At 38.7% G+C, this 24,213-nt stretch overlaps 1 protein-coding gene across 1 annotated transcript; it reads left to right on the top strand.

Moving 5' to 3' along the window:
• The first annotated feature begins 9,074 nt into the window (after positions 1-9,074).
• On the top strand, positions 9,075-10,659 carry LOC141640972 (uncharacterized). Its single transcript, XM_074449649.1, has 3 exons — positions 9,075-9,372; positions 9,461-9,651; positions 9,820-10,659. The coding sequence occupies exons 1-3, from the start codon at positions 9,075-9,077 to the stop codon at positions 10,657-10,659; spliced, it is 1,329 nt and encodes a 442-aa protein (XP_074305750.1).
• The last annotated feature ends 13,554 nt before the right edge of the window (positions 10,660-24,213 follow it).

The following is a 24,213-nucleotide window of genomic DNA, read 5'->3' as shown; positions in this document are numbered from 1 at the left end:
CGCGGCTCAGTCGGTCGACCATATGAGGCAGTCGATCGACCGTAAAACCTGCTGTAAGTTCTGATGTTCTTCGAATTAGCTCAATAAATTGAGCTAATATGGTCTATAAACCTGCAAATACACATAATAACGCGCCCAAAATTGCGCAAAACCCAAAGTAATAGACTAAAGTATTTAAATCCTAAGCAAACTTATTAAAGCGAAGGCTCGCGCACACAAAAGCAATAAAAAGTCTAACGAAAGCAATAAAATGTTGTGAAAAGCATTTGATCAACTAATAGTTGATCAAGAATGGCCACGGAATGGCCCACTTGCTCGGCTCTTGGCTACAAGAAGTAGCCTCTACAGTGCTCATCTCCTCAGTTGCACTCCTAACAACTTCAACATTCGCAGAACTCAACGGATCAACATCTCGGACATCTTCCCTGTCAATGACCTCGACTGGCTCGTCAAAATCCAAATCGGACTCCGTCACCCTGACTGGCTCCTCATCAGGCTCCTCATCAGTTGCATAGCTAAGACATCCTAGACCGCCTCTTTGAAGGATTGGCTCCTTCATAGCTGGAGCAACATGCGACTCTTCCTTCCCCAAACCATTTCCTGCAATATCTAAAACAAAAGAATCTTCCTCCAATTTGCTCCCAATCTGGGGCGGAGGTGTTACAACAGGAGTAGGCATAGGTGCCAAAGTAGGCATGTCAGAAAGCACAAAATAAGATTTCTTCTTAGAAATCGTATTACAAGTGACTGGCCACATAGGATCTTTCTTCTTAGCTGTCTGGGCAAAAATAATGGACTGTTTCCCTACTTTAAATGTCAGTGTCCCTGAGCCAACATCTATAACTGCACCAGCAGTGTGCAGAAATGGTCTACCCAAAATGATAGGAATGTGAGCATCCTCGGGTATATCTAGTACAACGAAGTCAACTGGGAAAAATAACTTTCCTATTTGCACAGGAATGTCCTCTAAGACTCCTATAGGCTGGACCGCAGATCGATCAGCCATCTGTACTATCATGTTAGTAACCGCAAACCTAGTCAATTTCAATTTCTTAGCAAGACTCAAAGGCATAACGCTAATACTGGCTCCTAGATCACATAATGCCTTCTCGATTGAAAAGGTACCAATATTACAAGGAACAGAAAAGCTACCGGGGTCTGCTAACTTATGAGGTGCAGTATGAGTCAAATAGGAACATAACTCCTCAGTTAGTGCGACAGATTGCACATTATCAAGTGACTTCTTTTTAGACAAAAGCTGCTTCATAAATTTCGTTTAAGCAGGCACTTGATTAACTAATTCAAGGAAAGGAACTTGCACATTTAAACTACGAATAACATTTTCAAATTTTTTAAACGATACCTGTTCCTTTGTCGGCACCAATCTCTCTGGATAAGGGGCTGTAAGAAGCAACTTAGCCCTCTCCTCTAGGTCTCTCATACCGGCATCAGTGGACTTAGGCTGAAAATCCACTACCTTGTCCTTGTTGTAGCTCGAACCTTCTTCAGACCGTCTCAAGAATGAACCATTAATCGTCATTGGGTCATACTTTGGAACCGGAACTGACCCATCAGCATTTGGATCTTGCCTTAATAGTTTCGGAGTTGTCGTACCCCGAAATTAGTGGTCCCTCAAATTGTCTGGCATTGGAGGACGAAAAGGTTTATTATCAGCAGCGTTTTCAGTCGATCGACCATGTTGGTCAGTCGATCGACTCACTTCCTCAGAACCAGAAGCTGCACTATTTCACGGACTGGTCGATCGACCGGGTATGTCAGTCGATCGACCAATATACCTGTTGATCATCTTTTTCTTGATACTGTTCACTCTGGCTTTTTTCTTGCTTGGTTCCACCTAATCTTTTTCAGTGACATCTTTGACCATAGCGGGCCCATCAAGTTTAGACCCACTCCTCAAAGTGATCGCATTTAAGGTCTCTTTCTGATCCGGCTGCGACGGTAATTTTCTCGGAACTCGAGTTTCACTCTTGCTAGCCAGTTGAGCGATCTGAGACTCCAAAATTTTCATCCCGGCCTCTCTAGCTTGAGACTCCTTTAGCAACAAATTTTTCAACTCCGTAAAATCGGAGTTTTGGAACTGTTGCTGCTGGTGTGGGACATACGAAGGCTTTGGTATGGCTGTTGCTGCTTATGAGGGGGCACATAGTTATGCTGCTGTGGAGGTGGAGTCAGATTTTAGATATTTTGGCTACTCCACCTCAAGTGTGGATGGACATTCGGCTCAAAATAAGTGTTTGTCTGCCTATAATGTTGAAAAGCAGCACAAGCCTCATAGGGACTGCTGTAGAAATCTACAACATGTCCTTCTCCTCCACATCTCTTGTAGACGAAAGGACCGTCTGACACAACATTCACTTGATATATCACTCCTTTTGAAGCTCCTCCCAACTCGTACTTATCAAATATGACCGTGAGAGCTTCTAATGCAGCTACAGAAGGAGATTCTGCAGCTCTCCTTTAATTACCTCGGGAATTTCCATGCTCAGCTCTATGGGTGGCCATGTCTTCAATAATCTTCCACCCCTTAGTCTCTCCAACATTCTCCTGGAATCTGCCATTAGCTGCAGCATCCAGGATAGCTCTCTGATCGTCATAAAGCCCGTTATAGAACTGATTACATAGGCTCCATTGTTCGAACCCATGGTGCGGAATAGATCGCACCAGCTTCTTGAAACGGACCCATGCCTCATGAAAATTTTCATCTGGACCCTGTTTAAAGCTCGTGATCTGAGCTCTAATCGCATTGGTCTTCGAGGCAGAGAAATACTTCTTATAAAACGCTAGGGCTAGACAATTCCAGTCAGTTATCCCATTAGCAGCTCGATCCAAGTCTCGGTACCACTCCCTAGCAACATCACGAAGTGAGAATATGAACATCGTCTCCTTTACCTAGTCCTGAGTCATACCTACTGGTGGGGGTATGGAATAGCAGTAGTCAATGAATATCTCCATATGTTTAGCTGCATCTTCATTTGCAGCTCCCCCAAATTGGTTTCTCTCAACCAAGTTGATGTAAGACGGTTTTGGTTAGAATTTTCTATCCGTCCCTGTTAATGCGAATCCCTTATAGAGATTCTCAGCTTTCGGCTCTGAGTGACTGGCTATACTTGCTTCTTCAGCCATATCTGGAGATGTGACGGTCTCTGCTGAAGAAGTAGAAACAAGAGAAGAAGGTGGATCCTCCTCAAATAGCTCGTTCTCGTAGTAACTGGACAGAGTACTCAGCTCTTCCTCTGTCGGCAATACTCTAGATGATCGTCTCAACTCACGTAAAGTCCTTTCGATCTCAGGATCTAGTGGTCTCAATTCACCACCCTGTGACCTGCGCATAAGAGGAAACTACAAGTAGAATATAAGAAGAGTTTAAGGAACAGATGTCCCTTAAACTAAGATAAAGACTAAAATAAAAACAACTAAAAATTTAAACAATTGCCTCCCCGGCAATGGCGCCAAAATTTGATACCGTCGTAGAGTACCAAAGATAAATTTATAAATCCAAACTACTACTATAGCTAGTGGCAGTCAGGGTCGAACCATGGAGAGGCGATGCAATTAATAGTTGTCTAATTTTAGTCTAAAGTAACGGTTTTGAGGGGGGTTTGATTGGAATGAATGTATAACTAAAGTAAATAAATGAATGATAAAAGAACTAGATGAAATCAAATATTAAAAGGATGATAAGATGGTCGGTTCACTGTAATTTCGGCGGCGGTATCCTAGGTGAGTCTAAAATAATCACGTGAGATGGGAAAATAGGAAGTCCTCTCGGTCCATTCTTAACAGGTAGCATCTTTCGATCTAGCTACGGGTCCCTAATATCACTAATGGTGACTCTCGTCCTGAAAAGTGATTTAAAAGTCTAAATTAACTTATCTCTCGATCTTATTAACTTAGTCGTCTTAATTAAGCAGTCTATCTCCATCCCCTATCTTTCGATCTTATCGGGTCGGTCAATTCCTAAGCATTCAACTAGTCGCGTGCACTCGATTCGTCAAATATTGTAATTAAATTAATTAAGCCGAAGGTATTCTCACGTGAGCCGGTCGATCGACCAGGTAGGCCAGTCGGTCGACCATGGCGCGACTCAAACCTACGAATTTCTACGCCGCCTATACTATAGATCCCCTACATCTCAGCGTTTGGGGTTTAGCTACTCATGATGAAAATAACGACAGCAATAAAGTTAACAAATAAAACAATAGAATTAATAATCGAAATAACTAAATAATTAACTAACATGAATCAATAATTTGGCTTTGGGAATTCTAACTAGCAATTTTAATCTATGACTGAATGAAAGTAAACCGAAATTATGGAATAAAAGTTACCAGTTGAAAGCAAGAAGAAGAAATCGAAAGCACGAGCGAAAATAAATTGTATTCAATGATTATGCCCTAAAAATAAACTTGATATAGAACCCTAATTATTCCCTAAAATTCTATGTTAATAATCTGATAATAATGACTGATAATAGGGTTACGTTATATAGCAATATAACGTAATTCTTATTTCCTAAAACCTAATTACAATGGGCTTCCTTGTTTCCAATTTGGGTCAGATTAACGGTGTGGTCGATCGACCACTGGGACCGGTCGATCGACTGAACTGCACTGTACAGGAGCTTCTGATAGTCGTGCTCTGGTCGATCGACCAGATGTGTCAGTCGATCGACTGCTTTAGCTGGTACTTGGCTCCAAAAACTTCGTAAGGTTGTCTTTCAGGCCTCGATACGCGCACTATGTTCGCTTCCCGAGTCTTTACTCCATGTCAAATGCAATTTTGGGTACTCGGGGACGGATTCGGCTCGATTTCCACTGGATTCTTCACATTTCTGCAATATTACACAAAAACACAAAAGTAGACGGAAATAGGGAAAATAGTAGCTTAAACTACACAAATGAGCTCTGAAATACGTGTAAAATAGGGTGTAAAACATCATATTTAGGACACGCATTAGTGGAATTTCATTCCTCCAAGAGATATTCCTCGTCCTTTGACAAGCATCACAATGAATGATGGATTCCCTTGTGTCTTGGAACATCGTAGGCCAATAGAAACCCGATTGAAGAATTTTTGCAATTGTTCTCCTTGCTCCATGGTGCCCACCGTATGGTGACGATTGACATCCTTCCAAGATTCCTTAGACTTCCCATTAAAGGATGCACCTCCGGTAGAGCCCATCACTACACTCTTTGTAAAGATTTGGGTCATCCCAAAAGTACCTTTTTACTTCGAATAAGAACCTCGTCCTTTGGTTGTAGTTCACATTTGGAGGGATTACTCTTCCAACGATATAGTTGGAATAATCGGCAAACCATGGGGTGATGTGCCTTTCAAGTTGTGTTTGAATGGCCATCAAGATATCGTCGGGAAATGAGTCATTGATCGGTGTTTCTCCTTGTTCATCATGAAACCGGATCCTTGACAAGTGATCCGCCACTACATTTTCGGCTCCTTTCTTGTCTCTTAATTCCATGTCGAATTCTTGAAGAAGCAAAATCCATCTCAACAACCTTGGTTTTGCCTCCTTCTTTATTAAGAGGTGTCGGAGAGCACGGTGATCCGAAAAGACAATCACTTTGGATCCAAGTAAGTAGGAACGGAATTTGTCCAAAGCATAGACAATGGCAAGAAGCTCTTTCTCGGTGGTATCATAGTTCACTTAGGAGGGATCAAGAGTCTTGGTTATATAGTAGATGTCATGTAGAGCTCTTCCTACCCGTTGGCCAAGAACCGCTCCAACGGCGTAGTTACTAGCATCACACATAATCTCGAACGGTAGTTCCCAATTTGGAGGTTGAATGATCGATGCCGAGATTAGTGCTTCCTTGATTCTATTAAAGGATTCAACACACTCATCAGTGAAATGGAATTGGGCATATTTAAGTAAGAGTTGAGTGAGGGGTTTCGCTATTTTTGAAAAATCTTTTATGAAACGGCAATAGAAACCCGCGTGACCGAGAAAACTTCTCACCCCTCTAACATTCACGGGAGGTGGGAGTTTCTCTATCACCTCAACCTTAGCTTTATCGACCTCGATGCCTTTTTCCGAGATTAAATGACCCAAAACAATTCCTTCATTGACCATGAAGTGACACTTTAACTAATTTAAGAAAATACTAACATCTTCACATTTTTGCAATACAAGAGAAAGATTATGCAAACATGAGTCAAAGACTTTTCCATAAACGCTAAAATCATCCATAAAAACTTCCATTATGGTCTCTAGGTAATCGGAGAAGACACTCATCATGCATCTTTGGAAAGTTGCGGGGGCATTACAAAAACCAAAAGGCATCCTCCTATATGCAAAAGTACCATAAGGGCATGTGAAGGTGGTCTTATGTTGATCATCCAGGTGTATAGGGATTTGAAAGAATCCCGAATAACCGTCAAGGTAACAAAAGAACTTGTTGGAGGCTAACCTCTCAAGCATTTGGTCAATGAATGGTAGGGGGAAATGATCTTTTCTTGTTGCGGAATTCAATTTTTGGTAGTCAATGCACATACGCCAACCGGTGATCTTCCTTATGGGTATTAGCTCATTCTTCTCGTTTGTCATTACCGTGGTACCTCCTTTCTTAGGCACCACTTGAACGGGGCTAACCCATAAAGAGTCCGATATGGGATATTTGATTCCTGCATCAAGTAATTTCATAACCTCTCCCTTGACAACTTCTTGCATGTGGGGGTTTAATCTCCTTTTAGATTGGATGGTAGGTCTATGGTCCTCCTCTAGATGAATTCTATGCATACAAAAGTTGGGACTTATCCCCTTAAGGTCGTCTAGACTATAACCTATAGCCTTTTCATATTGCTTCAACACATCAAGCAATTTTCCCAATTGGTTTTCATCAAGTCTATCATTAACAATCACTTGTTTGGTCTTAGATTCATCAAGGTAAGCATATTTCAAGTTTGGTGGAAGGGGTTTTAAAGTAGGGATTTGTACCTCACTTTCCTCCTTTGAAGGTTCATTGAGAATTTGCTCCATTTCCATTAGACACTCCATTCTCATGGCATGTTCAACTTGTTCTTCGGGCTTGTCAATTTCGTCATACTCGAATTCCATGACGAATTCTTCTTGCTCTTCGGCTTGTAAGATGTCTTCTATGATTGATTGCTCATGTTCTATAGGTTTATATGCTTCCACAAGGATGTTATGTACTACTTTGAATTGCTCATGAGTAAGTTCTTTGTTATCTAGAGCGGCCTCAAAAAGATCTACCTCTAACTCCCAATACATATTTTTGGCCTCACTTGCTTGCAAGGCTTCCAATGCTTCCATGGGGTCTTTGAAGAAGGGTATACTTAAGTGATCCTCTACAAAACAATCTATAAGATCCATCTTGCAAAATATCGAACAACTTGAAAATGATTAGAACAAACCTTGAGGAGTTTTACTTCCCCAAGGCAAAGAAAGACACAACTAATAAAAATCTAAGAAAATATAAATCAAGTTAACACCATCCTCGGCAACGGCGCCATTTTTAGTCGTACTCACTTGGAGATTTAGTTTTCGGTTACTTGTCGTTAGGAGCACCTAGGCCAAAACAATATTTATAGCTTCACAAACAGCTCTACTATTAGTAAAGAGGCAACTAAAGGTCGGATCCCAAGGGACGGGTATTGAAGTAAGATTTTCAATTGTAAGTAGCGGTGTCTAGGGGTGTCACAATTTGGGGTTTGAAGTAAAGATCACTAAACTAAATAGCAATAAAAGTAAACAAGCAAGATGATTAAAAAGGGATGTAAACAATTGATAAAAGGCACTAGGGTGTCATGGGGTCATAGGGGATTCATGGGAATTGATCATACAAATATATTCTCAAATTATAAGCAATCAATTATTATTGTGATGGATCGAGTTGGTTTATATCTTACAATCCTAGGAAGGTTTGGGTCCCGGAGCCAAATCGATTAGATTGTACAACACCTACAAGTCGACTTAATCCTCCCTACTCAACTATATGCATGGTCTAATGAGACTCGAGTTGGTTTATGTCTTACAAGTCTCATTGAAAAGGTAAGTGATGGGTAAAAAAATGCAAGCTAGAGAGAGAAACCGTTATAGAGAGAGAAACCGTTCTTCCTCAAGCTTTTCTGCAATGGCGCAAAGCAGGAGGACGACATCTGCTAGTAACACTCCAGTGAAATCAAAAAATACTAATAATTCATCTACTAATAACACAAATAAATCAAAAAATAGTACTATTACGCTAAATAATAAAGAATTGAGTGAAATTGCGAAGTCTGTCAGCAATGGTGAGAGTTCTAAAGCTGCGGAATTGCGTGCTTTTAATCTTGCGAAGGAACTGACTGTGATTTCGGAGGATAAATCAACAGATGATGAAGAATGGCAAGAGGTTGGACGTCGTCGCCACCGAGTGTCTTCTCCTTCTGCTGGTAAGACTCCGATATTGAAACTGTCTGTTGAAGATGTGCAGAATAAGCTTGATTTTTGGTCTACTTCGATTTTCTGCTATGTCCTGGGTTCAAATCCGCCTAGCAACGTCTTAGGAGGTTATGTTAGACATATTTGGAATAATTTAACCATTAATAAGGTTGCTTTTCAACCTAATGGTGTATCCTTGGTTCGTTTTAAGAACAGTGAGGATAAAATCAAAGCGCTTCAATCTGGACCCCTATTCTTTGACAGTAAGCCTTTTATTGTGAAAGATTGGACTCCTGAGTCTAAATTGGAGAAGGAAAAACCTAAATCAGTTCATATATGGATTAGGTTTTACAATCTAAGTTTTAAATACTGGGGAAATGCTTTACCAAAACTTGCAGGGTTGGTTGGTTCACCTGTTCAGTGTGACCGGGCTACTAAGGAGCGTGAATTCCTGGAGTATGCCAGGTACATGGTGGAAGTACAGGTTGGCCAACCCCTGCCTGATGCTATTGAATTCCTTGATGAGAATAGAGTGCTCAGATCTCAGAAGGTGCATTATGAGTGGAAGCCTGCTGTGTGTGCTACATGTCATGGAATTGGCCATGAAACAGGTTCTTGTTAGAAGAAACCTTCTAAGCCTGCTCCTAAGAAGGTGCATATGGTTTGGAAACCCAAGGTTGTGGCTCCTATGGTGGCAAAGCCAGTTACCCCTAGTCAAGGGAGGACTGAAGAAGTCTTACCAGTGTTGAACCCTGCTTCTGTGGTTACTCCTATGCCTTTTCAGGGGTCCATGACAAACACTGTTACACCTGCAGCTTGTGTTCTTCATAAGTTTGCAAAGAGGGGAGAGGGAGGTGTTCAGAGTGGTCCTTCTTTTATGGATGTTCTCAGTTTTTCCATTAGAAGGAACCTCTTGAACAGCCTTAGCAAGGGTAAAATAACACTTCATTTCAATGGTTAGTATTAGGTTTTGGAATGTCCGAGGTATCAATAAAAGGAATAAGCAAGGAGATGTTAGGAGACTCCTTCATATGAATAATGTAGGTTTCTTTGGACTGATTGAGACTAGAGTTAAAAGTAGTAATATGAATAAAGTACAAGATGGATTGGGTACTAAATGGAAGTTTCTTGTGAATAATGATGTCATGGAGGGTGGTAGGATTTGGATTATGTGGGATCCTTCCCTTTTTACTGTGAATGTTATAAGTAAAGAATGGCAACTTATGCATTTGCAGGTCACTTATCTTCAGAATGGTTTCAGCTGGACCTGTTCCATGATTTATGGTAGTAATAAGTATTCTGATAGGAGTAGTCTGTGGTCTTCTCTTAATTCCATGGCTACCTCAGTTCATGGTCCGTGGTTAGTTATGGGTGATTTCAATAATGTGCTATATTCTAATTAGAGGATAGGAGCTAAGGTTACTGATGCTGAGACTAAGGAGTTTCAAGGGTGTGTTGATCATTGTGGTTTATATGATCTGGTTGTTCAAGGGGCTTACTATACCTGGAACAACAAACAGGATGGGGATGCTAGGGTCTTCAGTAGGATTGATCGTGTATTGGCTAATGATCAGTGGATTTTGCATGGTCCAGCTGGTACTGTTTCTTTCCTTCCTGAGGGTTTGTTTGATCACAGCCCTAGTATTATTAGTCTTTGGGAGGATGATGTAAAACACAAGTCATCTTTTAAATACTTCATGATGTGGAGTAAGGATGGTAATTTTAAAGAGACTGTTCAAGGTATATGGAGTCAGCAGATCAGAGGGTGTCTTATGTTTCAGGTGGCAAAGAAACTTAAGATGCTTAAGGGTCCTCTGAAGAAACTTAACAGAGAAGGGTTTGGTGATATTTTTAATACTACTAAAGTGGCTCGTCTAGTCCTTGAAGAGAAACAATCCCAGCTTCATTTGGATCCCCATAATTCCCTGCTGCAAATGGAAGAGAGAGCTGCTGCTCAATCTTTTAAACAACTTCAGGATGCCAAACTTTCTTTTCTAGGCCAGAAAGCTAAGGTGGCTTGGATGACTTGCAATGATGAAAACACTCACTATTTCCATAGCTCAATTAAAGCCAGGAGAGCTCAGAACAAGGTTCTTAAAATTTTGGATATGAATGGTAATCCTTGCTCTGATAATGGTTCCATTGAAATGGCTTTCATTGAGTATTACCAGAAGCTCCTTGGGAGTTCTGAAAGTGTATCCAGGGTTAACTGTGGAGTGGTTAGGAGGGGGAAATGTGTCTGATATTCAGTCTGTTTCTATGGTAGCTGAGGTTACTAAGGAAGAGGTCAGAGCTGCTCTCTTCTCTATTCCTAATGAGAAAGCCCCAGGACCTGATGGATATTCATCTAGCTTCTTCAAGGATGCTTTTGATATCATTGGTGATGATGTTATGGGGGTTGTGTTGGAATTTTTCTCTCATGATCAGTTACTGCAACAAATTAACTCTACTATGATCACTCTTGTCCCCAAGAAGGAGATACCTATTTCAGTTATGGATTTCAGACCCATAGCATGCTGTAATGTGGTTAATAAGTGTATCTCGAAAATTATCTGTGGTAGACTGAATGATGTGCTTGCTGATATCATTAGTCTAAACCAAAGTGCCTTCTTAAAAAATAGGGATATTGTGGATAATATCCTTATTTGCCAAGACCTTGTAAGGCTTTACAATAGGAGAACCTGTTCTCCTAGAGTGATGATGAAGATTGATTTGAGGAAGGCTTATGACTCTATTGAGTGGGCCTTTGTGGAGGATATGCTTTATGCCCTGAAATTTCCTAGGAGAATGATAGGGTGGATTATGCAATGTGTTTCTACCCCTTCATATACTCTTTCTCTCAATGGCAGTCAATTTGGGTACTTTAAAGGTCAAAGAGGCTTGAGGCAAGGAGATCCTATCTCCCCTCTCCTCTTTACTTTATGTTTGGAGTACTTCACAAGAATCCTTGATCTGGTTACTGTCACTCAGAATTTCAGATTTCATCCTATGTGTAAAGCTTTGAAGTTGTGTCATCTGGCCTTTGCTGATGATCTTCTTATCTTCTGTAGAGGTGACTCTGATTCTGTCACTGTGATAATGAGGGCTCTTACTACTTTCTCTAATGCATCTGGTTTGCATGTCAATAAAGAAAAGTCTGACATCTATATGAATGGTATTCATGGTGTAGCTGAGGACAATATTCTGTCCATCTCTGGTTTTAAGAAGGGTGCCCTCCCTTTTAAATACCAGGGGATCAATATTTCACATAAGAGGTTGACTAAGGTTGATTGTAACATTTTGGTTGAGAAGTTAGTGGCTAGAATCAGAGGATGGGGGGCAAAGCATTTGAGCTATGCTGGCAGGCTTATTTTGGTTAAGTCTGTTTTGACACAGATTCATAGTTATTGGGCTATAGTTTTCCTTCTTCCTAAAGCCATTATTCATAAAGTTGAGAGCATCTGCAGAGCATACTTGTGGTCTAGTTCTGATGAGCATCATAAGGTTCCTGCAGTTGCTTGGGATAAGTGATGTCTGCCCAAAAATTAGGGTGGGCTTGGAATTATAAATTGTTATCATTGGAACATAGCTACCCTTGGGAAATATATCTGGTGGGTTGCAAATAAGAAAGATAGTTTGTGGGTAAGATGGGTACACCACCTTTATATTAAACAGCATGATTGGTGGCAGTATTCACCCTCTTTACAGACTAGTTGGACTTGGAGGCAACTGTGCAAAGTTAAGGATCTCCTTGCTCCTGGTTTTGCTCAGTGGTTGCAGGTCCCCTACTCTACTTCTCTGGTTTATCAATGGCTCTCTGGTACTCAGGTAACTGTCCCTTTGAAACCTTATGTTTGGAATAGGTTGACTCTACCTAAGGTGAATTTCATTAATTGGCTTTTCATTCAAGGTAGGCTCCTTACCAAAGATAGGTTGGCAAAGTTTGGAGTGATCAATGATGGTATTTGCTTCCTGTGTGGGAATATGCAGGAGACTTCACTGCACCTGTTCTTTGACTGTCCTTTCAGTCTGAGATGCTTACATCTGTTGCAGACCTGGCTTGGTTTTTACTGGACTGTGGATATCATTGCAAACAGTCTGAAATGGAGAGCAAAATCCTTGCTGCGTAAGAAAATCATACCAGCTGCTATTGCTAGTCTGGTATACTATATTTGGGAGGGCCGCAACAAATGCAGATTAGGTGATTGGGTTGCCCGGCCTGAAGCTGTTAGAGACCGTATCCATGCTACTCTTCGTGGAAGATTACACATGCTACAAATGGAAAAGGTTCCTAGTAGGGATATAGTATGGGTAAAGAACGTCATTTTGTGCTAATTTATGTAATGTTGTGCTAGAAATTGCTATAGTTGGTGTTTGTACTTCATTGACAAAAGTTTTAATGAGAAGATTCACATTTCACCAAAAAAAAAAATAAAAAAATGCAAGGATTCATAGGCTCGCATTTCATCAAACATAACATGTGCATAAGCTGAGATCACAACAAGCAAGCAAATAAACTATGAAAACATATTAAATTAAGCATGAATCATTCCCCATGTTGATTTCCCCTAATTACCCATTAACCCTAGCTAAGGAAACTACTCACTCATTATCAAGCTTAGCATGTTAACAAGGTTGTCAATCACATTAACAAAGCAAGACATGATGAATAAATGAAGATAATTAACAATAATTAAAAAGGGATTAAGAGAATTATACCTACTAATGATTCCAATAATAAAGCAAAGAATAATAGAAGTACTTGATGATTGATTGAAAGGTTGTCAATCTCCCAATAACAACCCAAATAATCTTCAATTACCCAAAATAAAGGATGAACAAAGGAGGGATTAAGGAAATGAGATTTGTATTAAGACTTGATTAAAAGTTGATTACAAGATTAAAAAGAGATTAGAATGATATAAACTACACTAGAGATTGATAAGAAGAACATGGTTATCTAATTAGACTAATGGGGTATTTATAGTGGGGATTAGGTACATAAATTAGGGTTTACTAAGGGGTTAAATGACGATTAAGTCCTTGAGGAATCGCTCCTCTCAAAAGAGATGCCTGTCTCCTTTTTGCCGGTCTTTCCGAAATATGCGCATCCTTCATAGAACAAGAAGAAAACTAAAAGTTACTGTAACACAATCCGAGCGTCCAAGGCAGCGGGACGAGCGGATTGCCTTCTTGGACGAGCGTCCCGAGGGTCAAGCCGCTCGGATTCTTTGTCAGTTTCCTTCTTTTCTTCTTTTCTTCCTCCTTCTTCCAACAATCCTCGGGGATCTTGTCGGAGATGCAAGGATCTTTCCTCATCATTGCCCATCTACTATAAAATGTATAAAGGCCTTCTAGTCTTGTCTTCTCTTTGATGCTTGGTCATTGAATTCAATAAATTTAGCTCTATTTTGCCATGAAAATGCAAGGTTTGCACTCCTTTCCTACCAAGGGAACAAAACCTCAAAGAATATGCAAAACAAAGGACTAAAGACAATAAATGACCTAAATATGCACTAAAAAGCATGGGAACAAGGCTAATTCGGGACTAAATACGCTGAAATAATGGTCACATCACTCGTAAAGTTTCCTAAGGTCAAGGTCGGTGTCTAAGGTCAGTTAACACCGGTCAACAGGTCCCTAAATGGACGGGTATTACAGTTATATATACTCCCCACCTCATTCACACATCTTACCCATACCATATCCAAACACAATCTCATTTCCCACCACACAAGTTTAGAGAAAAATCATAGAGAGAAAGAAGAGAGAAAAAGATAAGAAAAGGGAGAAAAAAGGAAGATTGTGTTTTGTCTCTCTGCCTCGAGATCGTAAGGGAAACCGTCTTAAACTAGTTTATATATTATTTAATTATTATTGTTGACCCGCCTTGACCCCGACTCATCTCTGTCCGTCTTTGACCGTGCCATTGACCACCGTTTACCACCAAATATAGAGTTTGACCAAGATTTTTATGGTGTTTCGTTGCTATTTTTGTACCGATCTTTGGGCGGGGTTTTGACCCATAAACCGTGACCGGCCTGGGGCGGCTTGTAATACCCTGTAATTAGATAAGTACTTATAAGAATAATTTATGTAATTCAAATAATTAATTTAAAAGGTATTTATATTAATAAGTGCAAATAAGACGTTAATTAGTAATAAAATAATGATGAGTCGGGAAGACGAGTTGGGCTGAATATTTGGAGCATATAATAATAATAATAATAATAATAATAATAATAATAATAATAATAATAATAATAATAATAATAATAATAATAATAATAATAATAATAATAATAATAATAATAATAATAATAATAATAATAATAATAATGACAATAATAATGACAATAATAATGATAATAATAATGATAATGATAATGATAATGATAATGATAATAATAATAATAATAATAATAATAATAATAATAATAATAATAATAATAATAATAATAATAATAATAATAATAATAATAATAATAATAATAATAATAGTAATAATAGCAATAATAGTACTAATAATAGTAATAATAGTAGTAGTAATAATAATAGTAGTAGTAATAATAATAGTACTAGTTGTAGTAATAGTAATAGTAGTAATAATAATGATAATGATAATAATGCAAATGATGATGATGATGATGATAATGATAATGATGATAATGACAATGATAATGATAATGATAATGATAATGATAATAATAATAATAATAATAATAATAATAATAATAATAATAATAATAATAATAATAATAATCATAATAATAATAATAATAATAATAATAATAATAATAATAATAATAATAATAATAATAATAATAATAATAATAATAATAATAATAATAATAATAATAATAATAATAATAATAATAATAATAATAATAATAATAATAATAATAATAATAATAATTACATAGTTTCCTAATACCGCTCTATATGACCTATCTTATCACTATAAATAGATGGTATGACCTAATTAGATACCTTATTCACTCATAAAATTCATAATCTCACAATAAAAAGAGAGAGGGAGATTTAGAAGGGAGAAGAGATAGAAGAACGAACTAGCTGAGAGATCGTCACAAGGTAATCTTTTGTGAGACGATTATACTATTTGGACTTGGGTGCTTCATTGTTGTTGAGCTGCTTATTGGATTTGTTTGTCAGGTAGGAATTTCCTACTCAACTCGTGTTTTATTATTATGTGAATGTATATTGAATCGTGATGGATGACGAGGTTAATGTTAATATTATGAATGAGTATTGGAGACAGAGTATATGTGTATGCTAAATTATTAAGGGAGCCGTATGATTTGATTGTTATTGTTCATTATTGTTGGTTATATATGGTGTGGTGCGATGGTTGATCAATTGAGCATAACACGGAGGGTGTTACTGCCAGTTGTGCATAGCGAGTAATCATTGCTGCCAGATGTGCATAGTAAGTAATGACTACTGCCAGAGATAGTTGTGCATAGTAAGTAATTACTACTGTCAGGTGAGCATTGTACGCAAGTACTATTGCCAGTTTAGCATAGCACGATGTTAAGGGGGGTTATGCTACTACTAGTGATGTAAGTGAGTTGTACGGATGAAGTGATGAGAATTTGAAGGACGTCTATTTTGGTTGGATTAATATTGTTGTTTAGTTTATTCCTACTCAACCTCGTGGTTGACAGTGTATTCGTGAACACCTGTGATGAACCGTAAATGGGGAGCAGATTTGACAGGTACTTGAGCTAGCTGACTTGGGAGTTTATGGGGATGCGTGAGGATTTCGGTCAGGCTACCTAGAAGTCTAGACCACATAGTTCTTTATTCACTTTATTTATTTCCGCTGTGAGTTGTAATTTATTTTATATTAAGTTTTAGTTTGGATAGTTTGTAATAAACATGTGATCGCTAAATTTATCTAAAATACATGGTTTGTTGTACTTTGTTATTCACTACCTCGGGAAACCGAGATGGTAACGCTCTTATTTATTTGGGAGGCCTAGCTAAAGGCTCCTGATTGAATGGGAGTGTTACAAAGTGGTATCTGAGCAAAATTATCATGTGGATGTGGGAAATCGGTATATCCACGAGGTGTTTTGAAAAAGGAGTCGCCACCAAATTTAAAAAAAATTGGAAACCGTTTAGAGAAATAGGTTCGTGTGTGGGTACGTGTTTGGAAGCCCGTTAATAAGACACTTAACCTCGCCCGTCGCAATGACGGCCTCTACTTAGAAAAAATGATGGCCAGTCGAATGAATTGTATTTGTTGAAGTGCAAGCAACGTTTTAACCTTAACATGTGAATCCCGTTCTATGTCAATTTAATGCAATTAAATCGTCAAATAAATTTAGCATGTGAGTTCATTAGCTATTCTAGTAAAGCAAATAATAAAGAGAAGGAAATAGATATTCTTACTCTTTAGCATAAGATAGACTCAACAAACATTAGTGGTTAGATTATAAATATATAACATAAATTCTAAATAATATAAATTAAAATATAAAATTAATTAAACGAATAAAACTAAAATTAAATAAATATTGTCAAATAAGAACACAAAAACATATTCTAGACAGACCCCTGCACTGCGCGGGTTTTGCATAAAAACAATGTTAATTGCGAAATAAATACTTAATCAATGAAATAAATTATGAAAATTAACCTAAATTAAAATTATAAATTATAAGTCTGGAAAATCATCACAAATCAATTTTTATATGGCAAAAAATAAATAAACATAAATTAGATCTAATAACATGCTAAATAATTAAATAATTAAACTAAACATGTGAAAAATCATAAGAACGAATAAAACATGACGAATCTAATAAGAATTTAATTCTACTTAAATTAAACATCAATAACTTCCAATTGATAATTAAAATTACCGACATGCCAAAATTATTCGTAATTAGTCATTAAAACATGCTAAACTTGTTATAATCAAACATATGATACAAATCTAATTTAACAGAAAACAGAACCACACACAACGGCCATCCATCGGCACATTCACACTACTAATCCCATTCTCCTTCATTAAACATTAACAAAACAATAATTATAGCTAATCTAGCATAACTAAAACGATAAAATAACGTAATACGATATAATAAATAAAGCAATATAAAACGGAATTAAAAAAGAGAAAGGAAGGATTTTTAATGCACCCTCAACCTATATATATCGTTAACACCTTATTGGGCCGTAATTGATCGTAGATTTTGTCTAGAGGGGCCGCCGTCGACGAAAGTTGAAGCAAACACGTGTTTTTGAAGGAGTTGCGCAGCGTTTTTCAAACTCGAATATCTCACTCGTTTCTTGATGAAATTCGATTGGAAAGATGTTTTAGAATTGTGGAAGAACTTATATTTTGAAATTTCAAACACAAAGGGATCATTTTAAGAGTATGGCCACGAAAATCTAGGCAAAAGGGGACTGGTCTGCGCAAGAAAGAACGTGAAAATAGAGTGTTTACACACTCTGTTTTTCGTGCTGATTCGTGCGTGTTTAAGGGTTTGTTTATGCAGATTGATGCTTGAATATCAATTATGGGTGTGTGGATATGCTATATAAGAAAAGTGGCGAAATTGGTGACCCCCTTTCGAAAGGTTTCGAGAGGGTTATCTATATGGAGACGGGAATGGTTGATAATAGGGTTTATGAGCTAAGATCTTTTATCTTTTCTCATGGCAAGGCTATGGAAGGATATTATATGGTGTAGGAGTCTATGAAAGGTAGTTTTATTGAGGTTTAAGGTAATGGGTGTGAATGGAGTTGGAATAGGAAATATCGAAAGATATTTGCGGGTTTTTGGTAAATGTTTGTTATTCGGTTTAGGAAAGGGATTTGGCTCGGTTTTGGAAGCTATTATAGATGATTATTATAACTTGGGGATCAAAGAAGGATTTAGGCTAGGTGGATAAGGAGTGGGTGCATGTGGCTCGAGCCATAGCTCGAACTATGGGTGTGAAAAAGGGTCCGCAAAAACAGAGCATGCGCTTGTTTGAGCTGTTGTGGGTTTGCTGCTGTATGAGTATGATTATTGGACTTCGTGGCCTGTTTTTTGATGTCTAAGGAAGGGTAACATGGCTAGGATAGTTGGGCATGGATAGGTGCTCATGGGCACGGGTTGAAGGATCGATTTGAGCGGGTTTAAAGCTCTGAATAGGTGCAGGAAAACAGAGTCGCGAGCTTGGTTATGGCCTGATTTGGGACGAGTTTTAGTTGGGTTTAAGGAGAGGGGAATGGTTGGGCTTGGTAAGAATTGAACATGGGTGGATGAGAGGAAGGAAACGAGCTTAAACCCTAGGTAGCACCAAAACGGACACGGACACGGACACGGACACGTGATATGGCATCCCATAAAATTTAGGACACGGGACAAGCTATTTAAATTTAATAAAATATATATTTTATGGTTATAAATAACGAATGATTTTATTTTTTTTAATGTATTTGATATTAAATTTAAATAAGTGAAGGTAAACTTTGACCTTGACTATAACTAATTCGCATTTTTTCAGCCAAACCCATCTTCTAATCAATCACTTTTGACATTTTATTGCTCGCATAAACTATAACATGTTTAGGCAGGTGTCCGACGAGTGTCGGGTGTCCGGGTGTCGGACACGGGACGGCTACTTAGCAGGAGTGTTCGTGCTACCTAGATGAAACCTCATCGAAATTTGGGCGCAAATCGAGTCAAAAACGAGTCCAAAATCGAGCTTGAAATAGAGTAGAAAACCATCGTAAAAACGAGTATTTCAAATACGATTAATAAAATAATTTAAACTTTCAAACCGAATTTCAAATAAAAACTATTTATTTTGAATAAAAATAAATTAGAAAATAAATTCAAATTAAAATAAATAAAATGAATTTAAAATCTTTATTAATTTGAATATCATTAAAAAAGCGCTTCATCGACAACGCCCGTTCTGTGTCATAAAACGAACCCAAATAAATGACAAATGCCAACTAGGAGTACATGTCGTCCTATCATCATCGGGTGTTTGACGTGAGTCTATAAATTCCAATATTGACGGATATGGGTATCTACAGATCAGGCTTAACCAATGGACAATAAGGAATGTAGGATGTGTCTAATAAATTGAACCCTAGGTAGAAGCTGTTAGGAGTCCTCAGTGCGGTTAAGAAGGCGCTATGAATACGTGCTCTTTGGCCCTCTCAGTTTTGAACCGGTCACTTCGAGAAAGGATAAAAGGAGTGGGATAGTTTGTAGTAGGTTATCTCGAAGGGTCAATTAGTTTAGCAATACTAACCTTGTTGCAAGATGGATAATTGAAAGGTAAGTAAAAGTGAAGTGAATGATGTTGAGGAAATTGTTAGCATGTGAATGCCTTATGAGATAATTGTTGGATGAATTTATGTATGGATATGATTTGTGTTATGGATGATGGGATGCAATTATTTGTGAAATAGAAATTCATGTCTAGAGATATGCAGATTGTGTTAACCCGAAGCCATGCTTATCTATTTATGTTTGGCTCTAGTCCTTTTGTTTAAATAAGTAGGTTACGGGGAAATAAACTTAATTATAAGGAGGGTAGGATTGTAAAATCGCTTGGTTAATTTCTCAGATTTTTACCCTTATTTGTTTTAGCTTTCATTTATTGCCTGATTATAATCTATAAACGAAAATTTTATTGGTGATAGCCCCCTGTCTTAGATTTAGTTTGACGCTAGTTTTATGCTTATACGATTTACGGTTTAAGAGTAATAAATATTTTAGTGGACAGTAGTCATGAAGTTCATGTGCAATTATGTTTTCGACCAACAATTTTGCAAAATTTCTCATTTAATTTTTACTTATAACTTTCGCATAATTCCATCTTCATTGTTTAAAATACTTGTATACGTTTACAAATTGATAAACCACGTTCCAAATTATTGTTTGGATATTAAATTGTGATTTTTGCAAGATGACCAAAGTTCATAACGAATTGCTGATCAGTTTCTGTTTGGACCAACTGAGTTGTAAAAATCATTTTAAAATGGTTATTTGAGCTTTGAAAACTCTTTATATTTTCTAAAAAGTATAAAATCTCAAGAACTACTTAAGCGGTTAATTATTAGTGATTTTTAAAAGTTATAGCATGGTTACTAGCTTTTGAAATGCCTGATTTCATGACAAAAGTTTAATCAAATTTTTTTTATAAGTTATGAACCTTGTTGATATGTATTAATAAGTATGTTTACGTGATTTGAATGCTATAATCATGAAAGGAAGTTATATTTGGTAATTCTATTGTATTGATTGAGTTGATATTTCAATTAGATAACATGTTTGCTAGAATACTTGTGTGATTTGCTGAAAATGAAATTAATGTAATGTTGACAATCATATGGTTGAGTTGGTTGCTGGAGGATTGTTATTGTGTGGGCATTTAAGATACTCCTAGTGTTCTAATATAATATTTATTAGAAAACTTCGGGACGAAGTTTGTTTTTAGGAGGATAGAATGTGATACTACTAAGTTTTGAGTTTTGTTATAACTTGGCTTATCTGTGTCTATATGATTTGATTACCTGTGCTTTTATATGGTATACATTTCAGTAATATGTGAAGAGTATGGGTGACTGCCTTTATAATACGAATTAGTAGGGGATGGCTTTTCTGTTGGCATGTATGCTGTCAGTTTCGAGTAGTGTGGGGTGAATTTCGGGGACGAAATTCTTTTTAAGGAGGGAAAACTGTAATACCCCGTAATTTGATAAGTATTTTTAAGAATAATTTATGTAATTCGAATAATTAATTTAAAAGGTATTTATATTAATAATTGCAAATAATAAAATAAGGAATGAGACGGGAAGACGAGTTGGGCCGAATATTTGGAGCATAATATATATATATATATATATATATATATATATATATATATATATATATATATATATATATATATATATATATATATATATCTCACATTTCACCAAAAAATATTAATATTAATTTTAATTTTAATATTATTATTATTATTATTATTATAAAGGGTGCGCGCAACTTTCATTATTATTATTATTATTATTATTATTATTATTATTATTATTATTATTATTATTATTATTATTATTATTATTATTATTATTATTATTATTTTTTTTTGTTATTATAAAGTGCGCGCAGCTTTCATTATAATAAAAATAAAGGGTTTACATGAAATTGGTGGGGAGCCGAGAGACAATCCGGGCTCCCACACCCTTAGCAATAGTAAAGCTAATACGAGTAAAAATGTAAGCGGCTACCCGAGCCCCAAAGATCCGTGATACCGAGAATTTCGGATCCGCTTGAGCAAGGCAACAAAGATCCGAACTCAACTCCCAAATGAAGAGAAAGAGAAAGGTAGGAAACCATAACCCGCTACAGCGCACAAATCCCCATACTTAGCACACTTTCATTTGAGCAAAGATCGGCGACAACCCGGCCCGGCACAAAATCGCCAACCCGGTCGAGTCAAAGGTGAAGAACCCGTCGGTCGACGCACACATCACGCCCCCTGTCCCAAGAATAAAGCAATAGATCCGCAGGACGAAGAGAGCCACCATGCCCATCAACCAAACCGATATCAACCTCCTTCCCGCGAAATACCGGATCTATAGCAGATGTCGAAAAGAGTGTCCCGGACAAGGTTATGCCGATGTTTAACGCCCACGATACCAAAGACAAGAAACAGCGTGGTCCCCAAAAACATCCCCAAAGAAAAACCCGAGAGCAAGCGGTGACGGGGCCTAGATACCGAGAATAACGGAACACCCGGACGATATCCCAAAGACACTACGGTAAGTCCTCCCGTTCATAGTCCGCCCCAACCCCGAGATAGGAACCGCACGTAACCAATCGAGGAGTGAGAACCCCGCCGAGGCGCCAAAGAGCGATCCGGCGAGGTGTCAAAGAAAAACAGACTACGAGGCAAGAGCAACCGTCGTGAAATAAATGTCCGCCAATTTCTTCATAAGTTGGGGGCGCAATTTCACTAGGGCGACTTAATATATCGAACTCGTAGTCGCAGAAACACCGTGCGGCATCATCAAAAGCAGGCCAGCAGCTACAACACGAGAAGGGCCGAGGAGCTTAGCTCGCAAAACCAGCAGATCGCAAGCGGGACGCAATAAAAGCATAGAACAAAACATCTCCGACCGCATAAACACCAAGGCCACCCAGATGAAAAGGGAATGTAGCAAGGCGCCACTGCCAATCCCCAAAACCCGGCCCTGACGCGGTGACAATACGTTCCAAGCTAGAACGCAGAGCGGCATCAAAAGGAAGATGGACAGACCCAAAAACACTAGGGGAGCAAGTACGAAGAGAGAAGTAGAGCTTAGATATACCAGTACAAGCTCGAAGAAGAAGCAACTCACACTGCGGGTCCTCAATCCTCGCAACCAAGTCCATCAGCTCAATGGTCTTAGTTACTCTCGTCGCCACAATCTCACTGCTAAAACCAGGACAAGTACTGACAGGTCCTCCCAATACTGTAACACCACGCAATGGCCGAGAAATAGAAGTGGGGAAAACCCCTAAGCGGCCCCGTGGATCCTCAACAGCCAAAAGACCTCCGTCTTGGAGACATTTAGGTGTAAACCAAAACGAGGGCCATCCAACCTAATCAAGTCCAACACCTTCCCCACCTCCAAAGTATCTCCCACAATGGTGCCATCATCTAAGTACCATGCCTGCAAAGTGAGGTCGAAAGTGTCCCGGATCTTGCAAACCAAGGGATGCAAAACCAACGCGAAAAGCAAAGCCAATGGATCACCCCTGTGAACACCCGACAAGACCACAGCAGTGCTCCCCATAAAAAAGGCGGGCGATGCGGAATAACAAAACTCCACCCAACGGAGAGAGCGGCACCGACGGCGGACCTCCGAAGCATGGTCGAACGGTCAACAAGGTTGAACGCATTGCGAAATCAACCAAAGAACATAGAAAGCCCCACTGTTCCCCCGAGCCTCAATGAGCCGGTTCAAGGCATGCAAGATAGCCTCTCCTCCACCGGACACACCCACCCCGAATCAAGCCCATCAAAATAAGAAGATAAAGACGGGCCAACCATAGAAGCACCAACCTTAGAGACAAGCCGTCTCCGGACCGCATCGACAAAGAATAGGACGAACTCCACCACCCGGTTTAACGAGTGGTGTGAGAGGGGCGCTGGCAATGTACTCACCCAGAGGAAGAGGGCACCGACCCTCAAGAAAAAGATTAACCACCCTAGTAATAGAAGTGATCAAATCATCGGAGATAGCCACAGCAGCGCCACTCAAACAGTCCATAAGGTGCTGAGCACGAAAACCATCCCTCCCACAAGAAGTACCACAAGGGAAGCTCCGAATCATATCCAAGACCACCGCGGAAGAGGCAACCAGAGGATGATGATCCCCAGACAAAGGAGGCAATGAAGGAGGCGGGGCGACAGGATGCTTCTCACGCAGGGCCACGAGAGTGGCATCGGAGTAGGGGGCGACCCCAGAGGAAGAAAGCACTCGTACAAACAGACAGATAATGGCCATCTGATATCTTCCGCCGGCATTGGCGGAGGTTAAGGTCACTCAAATCGAGATCCTCATCCACAGAAAAAGAAGAAGGACCCTCATCAAAGCACTCCTGTAACAACTGCAAACCCCCCCCAGGTGTCCCCCAAGCAAGAATAGCCCTGGCAATACTCTCCTCCTGATGCTGACGCCGAATAGCAGACCGACACTCATGATTACTCCGAGGAGCGAAAGTCCTGAGCAAACAAAGAGGTAAAGCAAGCAAACGAACCCAGCGGGAGAGATCACTAGGGGCATCAAAC

The sequence above is a fragment of the Silene latifolia genome, chromosome 2, assembly GCF_048544455.1.
Source record: "Silene latifolia isolate original U9 population chromosome 2, ASM4854445v1, whole genome shotgun sequence".
Taxonomy (NCBI): domain Eukaryota; kingdom Viridiplantae; phylum Streptophyta; class Magnoliopsida; order Caryophyllales; family Caryophyllaceae; genus Silene; species Silene latifolia.
The sequence above is the reverse complement of the archived record's forward strand: the minus strand, read 5'-3'. Positions and strand labels throughout refer to the sequence as shown.